Source organism: Rhamphochromis sp. 'chilingali', assembly GCF_963969265.1.
Source record: "Rhamphochromis sp. 'chilingali' genome assembly, chromosome: 4".
In the NCBI taxonomy this organism is placed as follows: domain Eukaryota; kingdom Metazoa; phylum Chordata; class Actinopteri; order Cichliformes; family Cichlidae; genus Rhamphochromis; species Rhamphochromis sp. 'chilingali'.
This window is the reverse complement of record NC_137948.1, coordinates 16,026,460-16,049,030: the sequence shown is the minus strand read 5'-3', so window position 1 is coordinate 16,049,030 and position 22,571 is coordinate 16,026,460. Positions and strand designations below refer to the sequence as shown.

Genomic DNA, 22,571 nt, shown 5'->3' with positions numbered 1-22,571 from the left:
CTATATAAATCCAATCCATTATTATCATTATTATTAAAGGCAGGGGAATGACCAGACAAGTTTATGGGCCATCTCTTTCACTCTTTTCTCTCACCAATTATTGGTATTCTCTGCAAGTTGTCTTACTGATGTCTGGAAATTGCTAAGATGGGTTGAACCCAGACCAAGCCCTCCGAAACTTCTGGGTGGTCAGTCTATCAGCAGACACCAACTATCTCCCTCAGCATCAATGTGACAGCAGAGCCCTAATCTATTTGGGAAGTTAACGCCATTATTGTCATTAGCCTCTAGAGGCCCTCTGAGGGTCAGAGTAGGTTATTTAGTTACTGAGGCAGACAGCCATGGTCCAAGGGGAAGGGTGAGGGGCATTGTGGATGCCTAATGTGGCTTCATGACTGGCGGCTACGTGACGATAGAAAGTTAGAAAGAACAAGCGAGAGTCTTGCTTCACAGTAACATGTGTGTGTTGCACGGCTTATTACTGTTGTTGCTATGTGGTGTCAAATGGAGTTGCTGACAGATGTTGGACTAGACTGAATGAAATTCTGATGTCTGAATCTAATATAGACCAGGCCTATCATTTACACCTAAACAAAGATGATTGCTGCGAATTTATGTGTGTATTTGCTTAAAGCTTGAAGCTTTTAAAGAGTCATCACAAGTATTTGAGCATGTGTGTCTGGTTTGACTATTTTATTATGCTCACATGTGTAAGTTATCAAGAGGAGAGGGCCTGACTAAACCAGTGATGGCTCTTAGCATGAATATCCTGTGAATCTATGTAGGAACACATTCCTTTTGTATACAATAAAAAAAAAAAACCTGCTATGCTCAAAGAATTCCCCATATGTAAATAAGGTGACAACTGCCTATAAGTATAAGTAGTAAAACAAAGGAGAAGGTTGACAAGAACGATGCAATAAGATAATGGGGTATAAAGACATCTGGACATGGTACAGGCATGTCTCATATATCCCGGCAAAGAAACCAGCATCAGCCTTGCATTTCATCAAACCACCACTACCACCGCAAGCAATTTGTTCAGCATGGCTTATATCTCACTCTGTCTCTCTCCCCGTGGGAAAGACAACCAATTAAGCCACAGAGGGGAATGCAGAAAGCAAGAGCCAAAGAATGAGAGAAATGCAAACCGAAAGTGAAAGGGCTGGGGATAATACCGGCCGCATGCTAAATAACAATGGACAACTTAAGTCAGTGGGGCCACGTATTGACAGCCCTCAGACCAGCTAGATGTGCAGTTTTTTTTAAATCTTCATTCCTGTGTCACTGTAGAAGAAGTGGGAATGGTGTGGGAATCTGACTTTGGCAAAAACCTTTCCAAATTTTAAATGTGTGCCATGGTTTGTGGTCTGATATATACATATACAGAATGAAAGACCAGCATATCCTAAAGGCAATCAAATCCTCATAATGTACTCTAAACCACACACCATCACTTCTCTCTTACTCTCGCTAACACTCCAGTTGAATTCCATTCAGGTTTATTTATATAGCACCAAATCACAACAACAGCCACCTGGAGATACTTTATACTGTAAGGCCTTACAGTTACCACCGGGAACTCTGTGGACTGCCTTCTCTCATTCCTGATTATCAAAATGAATTGTTAAATTTAAACAGTAACCAGGGCAAGCAGTTACCATCATCCCCTGGATTAAAACACACCTCTCGTGCAAACCACAATAGCCATATTTCAAGTGACATATTTGATAGATTTTAGAAATTCACACTCCATGCTGATTCTATTCTGAATTTGTTATTCACTTAAATAAGGAGTTATGTTGATATTTTAGTGTTCAAAGTATATTTGCAGTGTATCAGCATATATATAAAATGTAATTATTCAGAAATGTCTCAGATTTCTGAATCATTTTGGAAACAGAGCCCTTAAATCTGGCTGACATAACTGAAAAAACTAGTTCAAAGTTGAAAAATGTTTCTATTTCATTGCTCTCTGTGCTGGACACCACTTTTAATATGCCACAAATAACAGATTACCAGCATATACTGACCCGGCAAGTTTCAGTCAGGCTTTTATAATTTGCAAATTTTAGTTAACACTGAATAAAGTTCAACTTTTATCATCTTATTCTCTAGGTGGCAGTGTCAAAATTAACAAACTGGTATATGGAAAAAGGAATTTGAGCTGGACTACTTTAGTTATGTTAATTAATGCAGTAAATACTCTACATTACACAAGTATTTGTGGCAGTGGTTAAAAAGATAGATCCATATATCCACCAAAATTATTTAAAATATTCCTAAAGCCTTTACTGTGATTCTGTTTTACTTAGAAGATAAAATATCTACCTGTAGTGGATTTTACATGTTATTTTTTTCTTTGCCATTCTCTAGGGCGGTGGCTTTAATAATAATTTAAAAAAAAGTAATTTTTTTGAGGTCCCGGGGGCAAAACACTTTGATGAAGTGTGAGTGAGCTTTTGCACATTTTTTTCTCTGCTGCCATAGTATCAGAGAAAAACAATGATTACCCTCTTGAAACAGAATCAGAAACACATGCCTATCACAGTGTGCGATCTATGGCAATAAAGCTTTTGTGGCCATTGAACGCATGTAAATTGCATTAAGTCATCAAGAGAAGAATGGTTATATGCTACAAGGGCATACGAACTTGGGACTTGTGTTAGATCAAGGACTTTGAAAATTAGTAGTGAGGTATGTAGGCTTCTTACCTCTTCCAAGTGTATTCCCTTGTGTCTGATGAATTCCCCTCCTTCCCTCTGGGTCTGTCTCAAATCAGGTTTGGAGTTTCTCAGCTGCTTGACATTTGACTTTTTAACTTTAAAGTTGAAATTATAAAAAAAAAAAAAAATATATATATATATATATATATATATATATATATAACTTTTAACACCCAGCACGCCCCTGCGGGCGGTTTATCCTTCAAGCTCGGGTCCTCTACCAGAGGCCTGGGAGCTTGAGGGTCCTGCGCAGTATCTTAGCTGTTCCCAGGACTGCGCTCTTCTGGACAGAGATCTCCGATGTTGTTCCCGGAATCTGCTGGAGCCACTCGCCTAGCTTGGGAGTCACCGCACCTAGTGCTCCGATTACCACGGGGACCACCGTTACCTTCACCCTCCACATCCTCTCGAGCTCTTCTCTGAGCCCTTGGTATTTCTCCAGCTTCTCGTGTTCCTTCTTCCTGATATTGCTGTCATTCGGAACCGCTACATCGATCACTACGGCCGTCTTCTTCTGTTTGTCTACCACCACTATGTCCGGTTGGTTAGCCACCACCATTTTGTCCGTCTGTATCTGGAAGTCCCACAGGATCTTAGCTCGGTCATTCTCCACCACCCTTGGGGGCATCTCCCATTTTGACCTCGGGACTTCCAGGTTATACTCGGCACAGATGTTCCTGTACACTATGCCGGCCACTTGGTTATGGCGTTCCATGTATGCCTTGCCTGCTAGCATCTTGCACCCTGCTGTTATGTGCTGGATTGTCTCTGGGGCATCTTTACACAGCCTGCACCTGGGGTCTTGCCTGGTGTGATAGACCCCAGCCTCTATGGATCTTGTGCTCAGAGCTTGTTCTTGTGCTGCCATGATTAGTGCCTCTGTGCTGTCTTTCAGTCCAGCTTTGTCCAGCCACTGGTAGGATTTCTGGATATCAGCCACCTCCTCTATCTGCCGGTGGTACATACCGTGCAGGGGCCTGTCCTTCCATGATGGTTCCTCGTCTCCCTCCTCTTTCTTGGGTTTCTGCTGCCTGAGGTATTCACTGAGCACTCGGTCAGTTGGGGCCATCTTCCCAATGTATTCTTGGATGTTCCTTGTCTCATCCTGGACTGTGGTGCTGACACTCACCAGTCCCCGGCCCCCTTCCTTCCGCTTAGCGTACAGCCTCAGGGTGCTGGACTTGGGGTGAAACCCTCCATGCATGGTAAGGAGCTTTCTTGTCTTTATGTCAGTGGCTTCTATCTCCTCCTTTGGCCAGCCTATTACCCCAGCAGGGTACCTGATCACGGGCAGGGCGTACGTGTTGATGGCCCGGATCTTGTTCTTACCATTCAGCTGACTCTTCAGGACTTGCCTGACCCTCTGCAGGTACTTGGTGGTTGCAGCTTTTCTAGCGGCCTCTTCATGGTTCCCATTCGCCTGCGGGATCCCCAAGTACTTGTAACTGTCCTCTATGTCTGCAATGTTGCCTTCTGGTAGTTCAATCCCCTCAGTTCTGACTACCTTCCCTCTCTTTGTTACCATCCGACTACACTTCTCCAGTCCGAACGACATTCCAATGTCATTGCTGTATAGCCTGGTAGTGTGGATCAGTGAATCGATGTCTCGTTCACTCTTGGCATACAGCTTGATGTCATCCATGTACAGGAGGTGGCTGACAACTGCTCAGTTCCGTAGTCGGTATCCGTAGCCAGTCTTGTTAATGATCTCACTGAGGGGGTTCAGGCCTATGCAGAACAGCAGTGGGGACAGAGCATCTCCTTGGTAGATCCCGCACTTGATGGTGACTTGTGCTATGGGCTTGGAGTTGGCCTCTAGTGTTGTACGCCACATCCCCATTGAGTTCCTGATGAAGGCTCTTAGGGTCCCATTGATCTTGTACAATTCTAGGCATTCCAGTATCCAGCTGTGGGGCATTGAGTCATAGGCCTTCTTGTAATCAATCCAGGCAGTGCACAGGTTGGTCAGTCTGGTCTTGCAGTCTCGGCTGATTGTTCTGTCTACCAGTAGCTGGTGTTTTGCGCCTCTGGTATTCTTGCCAATTCCTTTCTGTGTCCCGCTCATGTATTGACCCATGTGCCTGTTCATCTTAGCCGATATGATGCCTGACAGGAGCTTCCATGTAGTACTGAGGCAGGTTATTGGTCGGTAGTTGGAGGGGACCGGTCCCTTCTTGGGGTCCTTGGGGATCAGGACCGTCCGGCCTTCAGTTAGCCATTCCGGGTGTCTCTCGTTAACTAGCAGCTGGTTCATTTGTGCTGCCAGACGCTCGTGGAGTGCAGTCAGCTTCTTCAGCCAGTAGGCATGAACCATGTCGGGCCCTGGTGCTGTCCAACTCTTCATACTGGAGACCCTTTCTTGGATATCTGCCACTGTGATGGTTACTGGACCCTGTTCAGGGAGGTCGCTGTGGTCTGCCCTCAGATCCTCTAGCCACTGAGCATTGCCGTTATGGGTTGCATCCTTCTCCCATATGCTCTTCCAGTATTGCGCCGTCTCCAGCCTTGGTGGTGCTGTTCTCTTATTGTTCCCTTGCCACTGAGAGTACACCTTTGCTGGTTCTGTGGAGAACAGCTGGTTTATTCTCCTGCCTTCTATCTCTCTGGTGTACCTCCTCAAGCGGCTGGCCAAGGCTGTGAGTCTTTGCTTGGCAGTTTCCAAGGCCTCAGGTATGGACAGCTTGCTGTATTTCTTAGGCACCTTATTTGTCGCACCTTTCTGCAACTCCGTTAGTTGGCTAACCTCCCTCCGTGCTACTTTGATCTTGCCCTCTAGCCTCCTTCTCCATGGAGGGTACTGCCCCTTGTCGCTGTTCAACTTGTAGTCAAGCATCTCACTGATCACTGCTGCCGTATTGTAGATCAGGGGCCCGTTCTTCGTACGTCGCTCACTACATCCAAGATCAAATGACACATCCAAGACCAAACCATCGCGCTAACCGTGAGCTCGCTAATCCGGTTCCCCGAACACACCTGTTGTTGACGATTAGTACAGCTGGACGCAGTAATGTGACATCACTGGGTGTCGTAAAAGGGGCTACGCATTGATAGTAGAAACATTGATCGGCAACCCGCTGATTGGTCGGCGAAAATGTCGAAGGGGTGCGCTCGGTATTTTCCGGCAGCAGAGCAAGAACTCTTGATTGAGGGATTTCAGGAGTTTCAGAGTTTAATTAAAACGCAAGGGAACACTGCAAAGGCTGCAAAAGCAAGGAGAGAGGGCTGGCAGAAAGTTGCTGACAAATTAAACTCGTAAGTAATTCAATAATAACAATAATAATGGAGTGGGTTTATATAGCGCTTTTCAAGGCACTGTCGAGCGCAGATCCACTGAGCGCTCCACACAGACAGCATAGTCAGAAGGAAGAGCACAGGGCAAGCTAGCGAGACAGAAGTTAAGCTCTCCTTGCAACAGGCAAATTGAACCTCATTCAGATCTGGCGTTTGGAATTATTTTGGTTTTCATGTGACGTATGACCCTGAAGGTAAGCGAGTCATGGACTAAAGTAAAACAGTATGTTGGATGTGCCATGCAATGCTCAATTACATTGGTGTGAACTAGTGTGTTAGCGCAGTTAGCTCGTTAACGTGTTGGCCGTCTAGCCCCATGCACGGAGCGATCGGCGGTAGCTCGTTAACGGAGATTTGCCGTGTTGTGGCGTTAAGGTCATTTCAACGAGATTAACCTGAAAGCACTAGTGGGAACACAACGAATATGACTGCACATTTACACCGACATCATCCTAGTGCAAAGACAAAAACAACAAGCATGCTACTAACTTTAGCCGAGTCATTTAGACAGCTGTTAGCACATGATTCTCCTTATGCTGCTGAGAATATAGCCCAGAAGAAGCGGATAGTATAGCTTTTATTTTGGAAAGAGCCATTTCTCTGTAATAAACTCTCTTTTCCAAAGATGAGTGATTCCTCAATCAGATACAGGGCTTGCAATATCGCTAGCCCGACGTCCCAGAGCTAGCGATTTTTTCAGTCGGGCTACCAAAATCTATCTCTTCCCTGCCCGTCGGGCTATTGTAGGAAAAATATATGTCAATGCTTTTGCATTCTTTCAGAAATGTAGCTGGGTAATTATGTCATTGGCATCGGTGAGCCACTGTCAATATGTGACATATTGAAGTCGCGTTTGAATTTGCGCTTGTTTTTTTGCTTTCACTTTGCAATCGTGCGAACTGTGTATAGAGAGCGACAGCACTGATCTGTGAGTGATGATAATTTGTGCACCAATTCCTCTGACATCGTCTTATTAATCGTTAGCTTACTATGCAAACATGACAAGTGAAATCTCCCGCAGCAAGCTTAAACATGTGAGAGGTTGATTGCAAGGAGAATCGCTGAGCTTATGTGAGTGCGCGTGTAAAAGCATTTCAGTTCTGCTGAGCCAAATAAGACAGGTCAGGGTGAAGAAGTGACAGCCAAATAAAAGCTTACCACAAAACGGAGAAGTTATGACAAATCAGACTATAAGGCAAAAAGAAAGTGCAGCTTTATGGTTTCATGGACAAAATAATTTCTGTGGCTGCAATATGACGAGCTATATAACCAGGGCTGCACATAAGTGGTCCGCAGGTGCGCATTCGCTGTCAAAATAAAAAACGCGCACAAGGGTTAGGGTTAGGGTTAAATTTAAAAACTGTACTTTTGAGTTAAAATATATATTTATAATTTTAATAAATGACAAATTAAAAATGCATGAACATTTTTTTTGTATCGAAAAAATATCGAACCGTGACACCAAAGTACCGAACCGAACCGTGAATTTTGTGTATCGTTGCACCCCTAATATATATATATATACATACATGTATATATATATATATATATATATATATATATATATATATATATATATATATATATATATATAGTTTCAAGCTGAAAAGGTTTTATCACCAGGGGTTATAGCAACAAAACATCAAGTAAGAAAATTTAGCATAAATTATCATAGCAAATGAGTTTGGAAAATTGTGTAACTGTATCTGAGCAGCAGTGATTTTTGTTTTTATTTAGCCTTGCTAGACTGGATGGGTGGTGGTTGTTGACTATGATGAAGTCTCATTGCTTTTAAATAAATGTAGAGCAGTTCATGATTAACACAGACAAAATAAATAAACTTCTGGAGCGGGTGTCCAGTGCTTAACACCCTAAAAAATTAATGCTTACACTGTAACTCATTTTGGTTATTTGGCAACAGAGTGACACATACTGACGTCTATAATTAGTTGGATAAAGACACGGTGTTCGTAGTTTTGTCTCTGGACACGACCACAGTGGATTTTAAATCCAACAATCAATATATGATTGAAGTGCAGACTTTCAGCTTTTACATTACAGACATTTTTATACACAGTTTTTATACACAGTTTCCCAATTTCAAAGACTCCAAACTGGACAATTGACTGGCAAGCAGTTTTGTGGCAAGATGAGGTCTGTTTATTTGTTGTTTCATGACAGATGAAGCAGACATTAATATCTAAAGTTTATATTTAATAGTTTTTATATGTAATTTTAAATGTGAGCCCCAAATGTCAGCGAATGAGGCCAACATTAGGCTGAAGAGGGAAAAAAAAAACTTAATAGAAGGACATCAAAAATTTTACAAGTCACCAAATCAACAGCCAGCGAGTTCACTGGAGAGCTCAGCTACACCAAAAGCACAGAAAGTGATCATCTTGATCAGATGAGACCAAGATTAAGTTGTACTGAGGAGAATGGAGCATGGAGAAGGAAAAGAATTGCTCATGATCCAAAGCATACAACATCATTTGTTAAACAAGGTGAACGCAGTGTCACTAGTGTTTATTGATGATGTTACTGCTGGTGGAAGGAGCCGGATCAATTCTGAAGTGTGCAGGGCTACACTCTGATTCAGCCAAATCCTGCAAAACTGATCACACAGCGCTTCTTAGTCCAAATGGATGATATTCCAAAGCATACTGCAGAAGCAACCCAAGTTTGTCAAGGCAAAAATATATATATTATTCGAGTAAATCACCTGATCTCTGGCCATTATTGCATGTTATAGATTAAGTGATTTCCATCTGATTGCATTCTGTTCTTATTCACACAGCAACCTGTCTTCTTCAGAAGTGTTTTCTCACTGTGTTAGGCGAGAAAAAGCATCCAGATTTTCATTTTTGTGTGTGTGTGAAATTACTTAATGAACCTTGTAGTCTGATGTCCTTTTCCCTCCAATTGTTCTAACATGTCTTTTTTTCCCTCCTTCCTTCTGCTCAGGGATGCTGGTAGTGATCGTACTACTTCTTATAGCCATTATAGTGATTGCTGCGTGGCCTGTGTGATGAAGACAGCAGTGATCATGGACCCGTGTCGGACAGCAACAATGAAAGTCTGGAGCAGAATTTAATCAGCAGTGACATCAAACAGACAGACCCTCATTTAAGCAGATTTACCATACTTGTTCTTCACATTAAGACACAGGTCATTTTGGGCTATCTAATAAAGGAGAAGTGGGGAAAACCCCACAGACAAATGTTTTTATCCAGTATGTCACTCTTGGGTTTAAGGGTATATGTAACCTTTCAAAAGACATTTACTTTCTTTTTTTGTGGGTGTAAATTGTTTAATAGATATTCAAATGTCTTACTAATAAATTAGTAAATCATCAAACTCTTAAATTATTTGGAGATTTGTAAGCATTTTGAAAAAGGTTTATTTTACTGCCTGAACTGTGAGAATGTTGACCTAACAGTAGGACCTCCCGCAGGCAACGGGGACTTTTCTTTCATAAGCCTGTCTGTGGTTGGGCTGAGGTTTGCACTGGATACAGTAATTCCGCAAGCTTTGCAATATTCACACTCACTTATATTTACCCATTTATTACTGTAGCAGCTGTAATGTTATCATTTTGTTTGGATTTTGTAATGTTTATAGAATAGCTCATAGCCAAAACAAACAGCTCGGCTGTGTTACTAACATGGCTCTTTTCCTTCCCTGTAAATCAATTCAGCTTGTAATTTCTAATAAATGACATTTCCATTTTATAGAGCCTGGACTCCTGTCTGCGTTTACGCTCATGCCTCACTCTGAAGTGTTTTGTAACATGATCTTTAGGTAGTGTGGACCTTTGGCAAAGTTTTAACACACTAGTACTACTTTAATTCATTCCATTGTGTATTTTTTCCCCTACTACATTTATAATGATACTGCAACCAGTTAACAGGGATAAACTGAATACATTAAATTCTGTAGACTTACAATTTAAAAAAAAAAAAAAAAGCAACAGAGGCAAATGATTTTTCAATGTAACAAGAGTTTATTTATTCTGAAAATCTGAATTTAGTTCTACCAGATTGGTGTGTTCAGTAGTTATTATTTCCTTCTTTTAATAACAACGATCTAAATAACCACAAACAAGTAAAAAAAAAAAAAAGACAATAAAATCCACAATGTCTTGTGTCATTAAATATATTCATATATAATAACCATAATATATTAGTAGGCATTGTAAAACATTGCAAAAGACTTTGCAATGGTGAAAACAACATTTACAATTCATAGTATGAACACAAAGCAATGCTTTGATGTGTATGTGTATAGCGTTTCATCTGGAAGCTTGTCAAACCATTGCTCAGGAGACGGATGTCAAAGTTACAGCTAGAAGCTATGGAGACCAGAGTCGTGTCATTTTGGATTACACTGTGCCAAATAAAAATAGTTAAAAAAAAAAAAAAGAACTTGACACATAACATTGTTGGTTTAACAATGAAATGCAGTACCGTGCAAAAATTTTGTGTATATGTCAGAATATTGTGATTATCAGTTTTGGAGAATTCAAGAAGGCGCCATCATGTAGCAGCATGTTGGGTATCGATAACAAATATTAAACTGATTGAACAATAAAAAAAATGTCAATATTGACTAGTACAGTCATTTTCTGTATCACAGTTCAATATGCTCAATTTGTCATCATCTAGGATTTTTACTATAAGTAAAATTACAAAATTGAGGATGTTTCCAAGATACTGGTATCAAATCTTTATCTCCTTTTTATGAAAGTTTGAAAGTTTCTTGTCTATCCCTCTTTACACTCACTTGAGCGTTAGAAATTAAATGTAACTTTAGTGAGACAACAATCGCCCATTTAACATGATGTTTTATTGTCTCACAAACATACTGCTCACGGTGTTGTGATTTGGCCTCAAAAGATAAAAAGTTCATGATAAATCAAATACACTTTGGGCTTTTTACAAACCTGAGCATTTTTATCCATGCATTCCTTGGAGAAATCCAAACTGAACTGCACACAAAGTGGTTTGAATCAAGCAGCGACAAGTTATTGTAATGCACCCCATTTGTCCCTTTGCAAGTATTGACATGAAGAGAATTAACATGGCAGGCATTTTCTTACTGATTCGTTTCTTTTACTGAGCGTACAGTCGTGCATTGTGTTTGCAAAAGAGTGTGCCCTGTAAATGAGTTTATATGCAATCCCACCACACTGCAGGAAGTGCTACAGACGAATACAAGCTGTGAGGTGGATTCTAAAAGTAAATTTAGGTAAGCGTGTTGAGCACTTTCTTAAGGCGCAATAAGCTTCAGTTTTTCATCACTATAGGGATTATTTTCTCTGCCACGTAAGGTAAGAAATTTGTTTCATTGTATCCACTCTGTGCTTTCTACAACCTGAAGATCTTTCAGATCATCTTTTCAGATTTAGTGGTAGTAACAGGCAGGGGGTCAGTTGCAACATTTTTCTCCCTTTGTCCTACTCATACCCATTGTTGAAGATTTTGACATACTGTGGCGAGCTTTCCATAAGTTGGTTTAAAAGAACACATGTCTGAAGAGGTAAATCATATAAATATTTGCATTGTTGCACTTGCGTCATACTATTTGTCTTTGTCAATATCCTCTGAGAACATGCAGTACCAGCAGCTGCAGTGCTGCACTTTCACCCGCACAATTTTAACATTGCATCCATTTTACACAACAACAGACATTGGGTAACTTTCACAGTTCTGATCATTTGTGGCAGAGCAAGCATTGCTGATGAAAGGAAAAACAAACAAGATTTCACATCCCAAATGCCCTTTGGGGTTGCGTTAGGCAGGGCTTTCGGCATAAAACCGAATCAAACCTCCAAAGCTCCCCACTGTGGTGACGCCTCATGACAGGAAGGAAGCGGTTGAGGGTAGTTTCTTATTAATGTCTATTAGGAACAACTCAGGATTTTATGAACATTTTTGTAAAGAGGTTATCAATAAAATGTAGCTGGCTTCTTATTCCCAAGTCACTTGTTAAAGCTTCTATTTTTTTGTGACACAAAGTATATCACAGTTACTGTAACTACTAAAGGTAAAATCAGTGATTTAAATGTTTTTTTCCCTCAGAAATTGAACATTAGTACAGTACCACAAGCAGCACTATTTAGTGAACATTACAATCTCACATGCAGGTTTAGGCAAATGCTTAACTGTGAAATCTGAGGGGCACTGGTTGAAGTAACAAGGACGCTCAGGATTGATTAGATTGAAAATAAAAGTCAATACTGTCATAGATTCTTTTCTGTCACTTGCATGTTGTAAAACTGTAAAAGTCCTGACAGATGAAAATGTAAGACATGCAATTTAGTGTTGCTTGAATTGCATAATATAACTAAATTCAGACAGGAAAGGAATGGCAAGTCTTTCACAGCTAAATGTGTGCATTTCTGTGGCTTAGAAACAATAGCATTTATGGCACAAATCTCAATAAAGGAACTACATATCACTTCCTCAATTGCCACTCAACAGTGAAATCTTTTGTTGAAACAAGCTCACTTCTTAGCGAATAATACAATTTTCCAAGACAACATGCAGAGGCAAAGTTGCAGCGGTAGGTAAGTGGCTTTCTGTCATTTTTGCAACAGCGGAAAATGTCCATAAAATTCAAACATAAAATATAAGGATTTCATATTGGGATAATGAGAACAAAACAAATAATGATATATACTGGTAATAGGTGCAAATCCACAAGAGAAAGGAATCTCAAAGTAAAATAAACCAAATCTGCCAGGTGAGCTCCTTCAACAAAAGTTCGACTGAAAAAAACATATCATCCTAAATAATTCTCTTCATGCTTCTACACAAAAAAGCAGCGACATAAACAGTCTCTTTTCTGTCCATGGTCCTCTGTCTGTCACTCTTCCATTCTTTTTATTTATTTATTTATTTATTTTTTAATATTTGCCAGCTCAGCTTTTTTTCTTGAAATCATCTCCCTCTTCAGAATCGTCTCCATCTCATCCTGCTTATGGCTTCTTGCACTTGCCTTTCTTCTCGCGCTGCTGGAACTTCCTGAGCCTGCGCGCCCATGTGTCCCTCCACTGGATAACCAGGCTACCTTTATCTGCCACTACTCCACCCTGGCCAGGGGAGTCCTCATCATTTCCCAGCAGCAAGTACTTCTTCCCAGGCTTGATCTTTGGACACTTGCAGGCCACGTCTTTGGCACGGACCCACAGAAACTGGTCCCCACGGCGGATGCGGCTCTCTCCCTGCTTGTAGACGGAGATGATGTTGACAGTAAATTTCCACCACTCACCGGATTTGTCCGCTTTCAGGATGTGCACTTGGACAGCTGCAAAGAAAAGTTGGGAAGCAAAAGACGTGACACGTGATTTCCTTTTACTGGATTCAACAAACATGCAAAAGCGTGTGACTGGTAAAGTTTAGTTTCTCTGTAAGGCTAAAAGTCTGCAGCAGAGTTGTGTGAGGCTGTAACTGGGCACGCTAGTTTTTGAGGCTACTATGATTGAATATATCATTTTCATCACAGATACAAGCATGTAGATGCCACATTCGGTTTCTGCGTTGCATCTTTGCTACTGCGATTTTTCTCAGGTGTGTTTGGATAGACTAAAAGTTCTTTTAACACTTTTACAGTTACATACATATATCAAGTTTATGCATTCAAGTACATTTAATTTGACATTTTACAAGAGGTAGTCTGTTTTTAAGGTGACTGCATGTTAAGTGGCCACACTGAATTAAGCTAATACTAGCCTAAAGGTAGCTTCAGGTAAGCGGTTGGGTATAAAAATCTGCATATCAAACTTAACTAAATATGCTGTATCATTGCCACAGTTTTTGCATTTGTAACAAAGTAAGCCAGTTACGAATTTGTTGTAAATGGTAGTGAGTTGATGATTTTTCAAGTATATAAAGATCTCTGCCTTCAGAGATCGGGTCAAACCCAGACAGGTTCTTTCTGTTTGGAATTTTTATGTTTTTAAATTTTCTCTAGGAGCTTCTCAGTTTCTCCTCCCATCAAAAAACATGCCAGGTTAATCTTGTGTATCATTTTAAGACATCAATTTGGACGTTTGGTTCCTGCTGTCCAATGCATGCTAAGATTTACAAATCAGAGGTTGATTGACAAGCTCAAAGTCCATGACGACAGTAGGCCAGCAATAAGAGGCTTGCATGTCTGTAAATTTTTCTTTAAAGCAAATCATCCAGCAGATTTTTCACTAAGAGACATTGCGGTAGACCGACTGGCATTGCCTTCCCTACAGCTATGCAGCTAGCATTCCAAAAACACTCAAAACTGTGGCTTTACCTTCTAATTTTAACAGTCCTTCCAAGCCAAAGTTTTTGCTTAAACAATTTAGTCTACAGATTGTTTTGGTCAAATCACTATGTCACTGGATATTTATTGAGCTAATCTCCTGCTTGCATGAGATATGCAGACATTTTTATTATTTTAATGAAGGCCTGGATTTTGTTTCAGTTTCCTATATCAGTCTTACCAAAGAGTAATGATGTCACAAAAGGGGGAAAGGGTTAGCCCATGATGCACATTAGGGATTATGTCACAAAATCCAGAGCTCTGACATTTCCAAGGCTGGAAGATCAAACCTCAGTATCCCCAAGTGTTTTAGATTTAAGAAGGTTTTGTTGATTTGCATTATTGCAGCAGAGGAAATCTTGGCATTTGAGTGCATTACAGCATTCTTGCATTGCCTCACCAAGGAAATATTTGTTCTTTTTGTATTTTTATTTTCAAAAGGGCTTTACATTGTGACTAAAAGTGCATATCAGACTAATAAGACATTGAATAGGTTGCAGAAACACAGTTTTAATTCTTTAAAGAAGGTCAAATATGATGTGTACAAATCTAAATGGTGACAAATCAACTGAAATTGATTGAAAAGCAAGTACTGAATTGATAAAAGGAGGTAAGAGACATGTTTAAATTGACACCAATGTGCTATTAATCCCAGTAAAGTAAAAATTGGTAACCTAATTCTAACCTAGATTTTTTCTCTATACCTGGTCAAGCTATCAGATGGAGCCCAGTATGCATTATGTCCATTTACTGACACAGCAGCATGATTTGTAATGTGATTAGGAGACAGGGTAGGGCTATTAAAGACATTAGCTGGAAAGATACTCTGTTATATCACATGATTAATGTACTGATTCTGTCCTGTGAGAGGAGGAGTGAGGGAAAGTGAGAGTGAAGAAGAGGAGGAAAGAGAGCGTGTATCAATATGCATTTTATTGAACCGATCTCTTCCCCCTGTACTTATGACACCAGTTTCGGAATGAACCATCTTGTCACAAGGTCACCTTCAGCACTTATGGAGCTGAACATCTTGGTGGTATTAAGTGTATACCCCTGTACTCAGGCCAGGTTTTGTATTATTGATTTTGAATCACTGCCTTGGGATTCATTTCATAAAATGGTGAAAATCTAAAACTGCTTCTAAAACCTTTTTCCAGCTGCAACAGTGTAGCTGAATAAAGGTGATTTTTGAAAACATATCTGTATCTGCGTGTAATTTTAGTTTCCATTATGCTATTATGTTTCAGTAATACTGGTTAAACCAGATCTTTTGTGTTATGCTTGTAGCACAGTAATTACATGTGCAATTTATTCTTCTGCGATGTATTAATGTATAAAACTATTATTTGTATAATAGTTTTATTTAGGCCTCAGTGTCATGGGAGCCCTAATGACCGTTGGCTGACCTAACAGTGACCTCTGCAGCACCTTGGATATACCAGCTGCCACCATGTACTGTTTGTGTTTGCACAACAGTTGCTGTGCACTGTGGACACTGAGATGCTTAAAGTGGCTGCACCAAGGATTTGCTGAGATGAGACATTTCCCCGGGCTTTGCATCCTCCTGTGACTGCTAATGTGCGTCTGCATATCAAATGCAGAAGCTTGTAGTGTCGTTTCCCTACGCAGCATGGGACACAGATCCCTGCTGATCCTTTCAAAACAGTGCAAAGCTATGGCTCCCTGGAGCCAACTTCTGCAGATTTACATTGTGTCTCAGTCAGCTTCGCTAAGCTTGAGTAAATACTGCACAGGGTTCTTGTTCTTGTCCGTAATTAGTCTTAAATATTCCGTTGCTAACTATGGATGGAAATGGATCCTTTAATGTATATTCCTGGCACAAAGCCACCCGGCAGAGAGAAGGTGAATTACACAGGGAATGACAAAGAACATAACACCACTGCTGGACTCACAGATTAAATTAAATATTTTAACTATGATCCAGCTCTGAAAAATAATTTAATTTAAGAGTTTGTAAAGGAAATTTAAAAAAACAAACAAACAAACAAACAAACAAACATATATTTTGTCTGTTGTTGTGCATGAACACATTAAATCTGCATGTGTTTATTCGATTGATTGTACACCATCATAACATGGCAGCCAAAGAGAATCCTTTTGGCTTCATGTTTTGATTAAATCACACTTAACAGCAGAGTTTCTATCTCAAGGTTTACGAACCTTCTCTGTTCAGACTCCCTAATTTACACCCTCTACCTAACAAGGCTCTGTATCTACACCCAAAAAGCATTAAAGAGAATCTTTTCTTTTCATTTGTCTCTTGCTTGGCAGTCGTTCAGCCATCAGTACCAGCACACCTACGAGACATGCCAAATCAATTTTGGAGCCTCTCCTGCTGTCTTGTCTTTGGATATGTACATACTGTAGATAAGGGTACTCCGGATTGTGTTGAGTGATCGTTTCTCCAGCGCGTCATACTGATGCCTCTTTTTATCTCTACATCTCCTCACCCTCAAATGGGTGCTGCCTACTGTTATCACTCAGTTTTAATAGTGGTGTTTTAGTGGTCCAGTGCATTCTGCCATTCTGCGCAATTCCACAAAGCAGTAAATTCATTGGCCAGGAGACTTTGTCTTTACACTCATTTTTCTTTTTTTTCTCCACTTTAAAAAAAAAACAAAAACAAAAACAAAATTCATTTAACTAACTTAAATTAGTCAAGATAAGGGAACAGATGTGTCTCACCATTACCCTAATCAAAGGCATTATGGTGCCACTGTTAAAGGTCATGCATTTCTAGGACACCAGTCATCTGACAGAATGACACCGATGTCTCAGTGTTTCTTGTGCATCATTATTCCCAAACATATTTCCTCATTTGGTGTTTAATAGTAATGGTAGAGGTATTTACTGGGTTGAGATATGCTTGCTAGGCAGACCATATTATGGCATACTCATTTAGTTCCCCCTCATGCCCTACATTTGGGGTGGATTGGTTTTTAAAATTGTATTTGTTACACATCTGTGTTAATGTATAAATAAAATATAATACAACAGCACAATAAAAGTATGCATTTTTAATCTTGATTTTAGAAGAAATGCTAACTTGGTTTTGAAATTTCCAGCATTTTCTGCCTTTTGACAAAAAACAAAAAAAAATCACGCGTGGACCGCAACACATTTGAGAGACAAGGTTTTTCTCACGCCACTAGCATCAAGTTAGGCACTGGTGGAAGAGGAGGTGTCTATAAGCTGACCCTTTAACTCCTGCAAATCCTAACAGAACAAAGTCCAGGCATGTCCATCAAGCTGCTGAAGTATGCTCCAGGATGCCGCTGCTTGGTTGACTAGTTCAGCAGCCTGACTTCAATCAGGGGAGGGGCCAGAGGGACAGGAAGAGGGGAGAGGTCATATGTCTTATCCACACCTTGAATGGGGTGGCAGACTGATGGTCACAGGAATTCACCAAGAAACACATCAGCTGTGGGGGAAGTGGCCTTTCTTAATGAGGATCTCTTAAAGAGCTCCCACTGTCTGTCATACTGACTTGCTTTATCCGCTGGAGTCTTATTCGACTGTTCAGAGATAACCCTTCCAGCACACACGCACACACATCTTCTCCCTCTCTGTCCTTCTGTTTGTCTGCCTCTCTCTTCCTCCTTGAAGATCTGTTGTCTTCTGTTTGATCCATTGACTCTCTGTTCTCAGAAAGCTGTAGTAAGACATCAGTAAAATGCCTCGCCTGAAAACTATTGCTGCTTCCCAGCAACGTTCTGGGCTGGATGCATAACACTGAAGGTACTTTGATTGTAGGAGCAAACAAATGCATTCAAAGAAAGACTCTGCAGCAACACTGGGACTCCCTAAAAGTGCAAATTATTTGTTCTTAGAGACAGATTGATCTCAAAGTAGAATCAGAATCAGAAACTTTATTGTCATTGTCATGAGAACAACGAAATTAAGAATGGTAAAGTAAAGCAGATGTCTTCATAATGTAAATGTGAGTGGTTAAACAGGCTGCGCGTTGTTTGTTTACTCACCGTAATCTTTCTTGCAGTACTTCTTCATGTTGATTTTAAGTTTGCCTTTGGATGCCTTGCAGTAAGAGTCACAGTCTGCAAGAATAACAAAGAATCAAATATGATAACGAGTCATAACGCATCAAAGAATCTCTGCAATTTGGTTGCCAGTATTTATTTTTTCTGTGAATTAAACTGTTTGCATTTTTTTTTAACAATTTCACTGTTCTTGGAAAATAATATTCTCAATTTAAGACATTTGAAAAAAAAATACTTGCACCCACAGCAAATTAACTGATTTTGAATTTTTACTTAATCAGAAAAGAATCATCCCAGAATTTTCCACTTTGTCCTTTGATTAAAGGAAATTTTACCTTCTGAAAAAATCTTATAATTAATTAAATCATTATTAGTTAACATAGTTATACCATACTTAATATGATATTTTAGTAATACCACAATTAATATGGTGGTATTAAATTAATATTAAAATGATTATAATAATTCATGATTGTAGTAGGAAAACGTTATATTTGATATTCATAATTATTTAAATAAAACATATCTATTTGAGATTTAAAGCTTTAAATGCTTCTATTGCATGTAGTAGAATCTGGAAAGCCTAAACTTGTTCACTGAGTTTCAAGTTTAGGAAGAAAAATGACAGAACAATAAATAAAGAAATAAATAAACATTTTTTTTATTGTCCAACAGCACAATCTCATCATGTGTGATGGTCTTATAAAAGCACCTGATGTTATCAGCACAGTGTTTTGAGAGATTTAAAAGAAAAAGTGCCAAGAACCCACTCAGACGGTGGGAATAATTTAGGCCTATGCAGACCACCCGACATTTACTTCATCCCCCACCTCCACCCAAATCTCACCACACTTGTCACCTCAGCCCCCGACCTTCTGAAAAAAAAAATAGCCCTGGGATCACTTCAAGGCCCCACAGAGGACCACGTCAAGCTTTTGCATTTATTGCAGGGGGGGCACGCAGGGTTGTCAGCTATTTGAGGGAGTGGAAGGTGGGGAGGTGGAGGGGGTCAATGCCACACAAAGGGAGGTCAGGAAGGGAAAATTAGCCATCCATGAAGTGTTAGGCAAAGGACCCTCATTTTGGGGGTGCGTCCATTCTGGAGCCGTGAAGAAATGAATACCTCATGCAGGCAGCGGTGTCATCCAAATCAGCTTAGAGCACTCTGCTGAGAGGAAGCTCTCAAAGACAAGTATGTATTTACATATTCTGTGAGGCAGATGAGGTGAACATTTGATTTTTCATCCACATCATTCGATGTACACTGTTCAGAAAGATTTTTGGCCAGGAAAATATATTAAAATGTATGTATTCATGAGCGGTGGATATTAGTGTTCACTGTGGTTCAATAAAGAAAATAATGAGCCGCACACTGCAAGCACAGTATGGCATACAGCCACAGGGCTGTATTAAAGGTATGCAAATATACAAGATACGAAATCTCTGCAGGTTAGGAAAATATTTACATCTGTGACTCTACGTGTGTGTCCTCCACGTCATCATATTGTGCTCTTGCAATGGTGTTTTTTAATTATTGAAAGTGAACTGCTTTTACGTTACAGCCTTGTTCCTTGTCCAAATAGACCCACGACAGTATGCCATCAGTTTTATGGTTGGCCATAAGCTGACGCAACCTCCACTTGCCTCAGTAATCCAGAAACTATGTTGCTGCTACGATGTAGTGATTGCCCCATGCAGTGCTGTAATGCGTCATCTACTTACAGTGCATGCCAAAATAATGTCATGTTAGGGGAATATCAGGGGAATGAAATCTGTTTTTTCAGTGTTTTTGCTCTCTCTCTCTTTTCAGACTGCCGACAATATTATTATTATTATTATTATTGTTATTATTATTATTATTATTATTATTATTATTATTATCAATAATAATAATAATAATAATAATAATAATAATAATAATAATGATAATAAATTAAGAGAGACAAGGATGAAGAGCATGTTATAGTGTTAAAGAGTGACCAGTGTAGTGGAGGGCAGACTGGCACTTTCAGGCAAACTTGATATGAGCAAACATCATTTATGTGACCAAATCTTTGGTCGTGCTTTTTATTTTCATATTTACTTGAGTTGAATTGAGTTGAATGAGGTTGCCCGGGGAACACCACAACAAGAAAAAATGCACCCCCCCTGCGAAAAAGAGAAGGGGGTGGGAGAATAGATATTGGTAGTGAGCGAAGGGGTGGAGAGGTTGACAAAAAAAGAAAGAAAAAGGGAAATTTAAGGGAGGGGGTGGGAAGAACAAGACAAGGTCCAGAAATTTAAGGAAAACCCCCAAATTGAAGCTGGTAGTCTCGTGAACTGGTTAGAAAGGGCAAAAAGCTGGTGCTGGTGGTAGTAAACAGAGAATGTAACAAAAATAGGAAGAGTACATGAAGAAGGGGAGCCTACATGAGTTGCACCTGATTACCATGTAAATGATCGAAGGGGGAGGGTGCCCCCCCACCCCCCACCCTCCCCCTTCAATGGAAAGGAGGCTTTGTTTTCTCATAACCCCCCTCCCTCCCCGATACCATCATGATACTTCTCTTTGATAGCCTTTCGTTCCCCATTAGTGTACCCCTGAGACACAGCTCCAGGCCCCGCTGAGATCACCCCAAGATCCCCATTTAGGGCCAGGCAGTCCCCTACAGTGAGGACAAATGTTCCCTTTGTGAAAGCGTTACAAGCTGGAGAAGTGGAAGCAGTCCCCTAATACTGAGCTAAGATGTGCTTTGGGCAGAGTAGATGTAGTTACTACAGCGCTTTGTTTCCTGCCTTTCAGCACTGAGAAGTGTGTAACTGAGAGGTGGACCTTTGCCCCTTCTATTAAAGTACTGTACGACTCCTTACCCTAATCGTTTTCATTAAAGCTGCTTCGAGACAGAATGCATTAGTGCTCAGTTTTATGTGTTTGGACCGGTACTTTACAGCGCTGAAAAAAGGAGCAGTACAAATGTCTTCATTACGTTCAGCAACAAATATTCAGAGGACTGCTCAGACTTGTAGATCAAAATCTATACACAGCACTCCTCATCGTACTTTATTGATTTGCTAATGCTGTCATAATAACAGCAAACCAGAGATATTTAAGATATTTATTTACTTTTTTTTGATGTACTGATCAGTTTTGATATTTGAGGCTATTTTGTGCTAATAGCGCGTTAATGATCAGAGGCTACTAATAAAATTTAAAATGCTTTCAGTTGGTTGTTTTATTGATTTTGTGGTTGATTTTCAAAGTTACAATATTAAAAAAATCTCTTAATTAAAAAATTTATAGTAAGAGGACATTTCAGAGATATCTTTAAGTAAAAAATGTAAAATGTAAAATAGTATTAGTTAATTTATAAAATACATTGTATTTTATAACATATCCTTATAAGCCAGTAAATTTCCATACACATACAAGTAGCACACACTAACACCAAACCTTTCAGCTTTATTCCCATCTTTATTCTAAAATAGGGGTTTGTTCATATACCATACCTACTATAACAAAGCATTTTATTCTATTTTGTATAGTATGTTATTCTATTTTATCTGATCCTATTCTATTGGGTTTTTCATAACTTTTATGCAGAGGAACTATTTCCCTATGGGGACTAACACATACACATTACATTACATTACATTACATTACTTTCTGCCATGACCTAAAAATGGGTGGGACTAATAAAGGTTTGTCTTATCTTATCTTATCTTATCTTATCTTATCTTATCTTATCTTATCTTATACAAAAAAGTATTGCAAAATGTTTCTTTTTTCTGTCTGTTGACACTGTTTTGGGAATTATGTAGTGATAAAAAGAGTTATCCAAAATCCCTTCAGCATGAACCTTCCACTCAAATGTGTCAACAAAATGAAACGAGAATTTTGAACGTGGTTTTATCCAGTGTTCGTGTTTCCATTGTGGGAAAGTATGCAAATTATAGCAAATTTGCATATATAATGCCTCACTTACATATCTAAACATTAAAATACTCAAAAGCTTGTAAATTAAAAAATAATTGTCTCTATGTAAGTACTCAACTAGTGAAGTTTCATGGTGATACGTGTCATTTTTAGATGAAAATTGAGGCCACAGAAGAGTGTTTAATCTTTTTTATTTTCTTTTTTGTGTGGGCTTGAATTTTTATTTTTCATATTTAAAATGAAGAATGCAATTTGTAGCACTCTTATGGAGAAGTTTGGAGTGTGGCTGCAGTTTTCTGTGAGTGCAAGGTGAAGGAAACATTG

The 22,571-nt window shown here is 39.6% G+C and overlaps 2 protein-coding genes across 2 annotated transcripts in view; one reads left to right on the top strand and one right to left on the bottom strand.

The window, feature by feature from the left end:
• The window catches only part of stx8 (syntaxin 8), a 45,809-nt gene extending 35,368 nt beyond the window's left edge, over window positions 1–10,441 (top strand). The window contains exon 8 of the mRNA XM_080881137.1: window positions 8,982–10,441. Within this exon, the coding sequence (XP_080737263.1) occupies window positions 8,982–9,046 (65 nt within the window). The 3' untranslated portion in view covers window positions 9,047–10,441. The remainder of the gene's footprint in view (window positions 1–8,981) is intronic.
• A 145-nt stretch (window positions 10,442–10,586) lies between these two features.
• ntn1a (netrin 1a) overlaps window positions 10,587–22,571 on the bottom strand; it is a gene marked incomplete at its 5' end in the record, with an annotated part of 55,142 nt that continues 43,157 nt past the window's right edge. Inside the window, 2 exons of the mRNA XM_080881135.1 lie at window positions 10,587–13,325; window positions 18,317–18,391. Coding sequence (XP_080737261.1) covers window positions 12,997–13,325; window positions 18,317–18,391 — 404 coding nt within the window. The 3' untranslated portion in view covers window positions 10,587–12,996. The remainder of the gene's footprint in view (window positions 13,326–18,316; window positions 18,392–22,571) is intronic.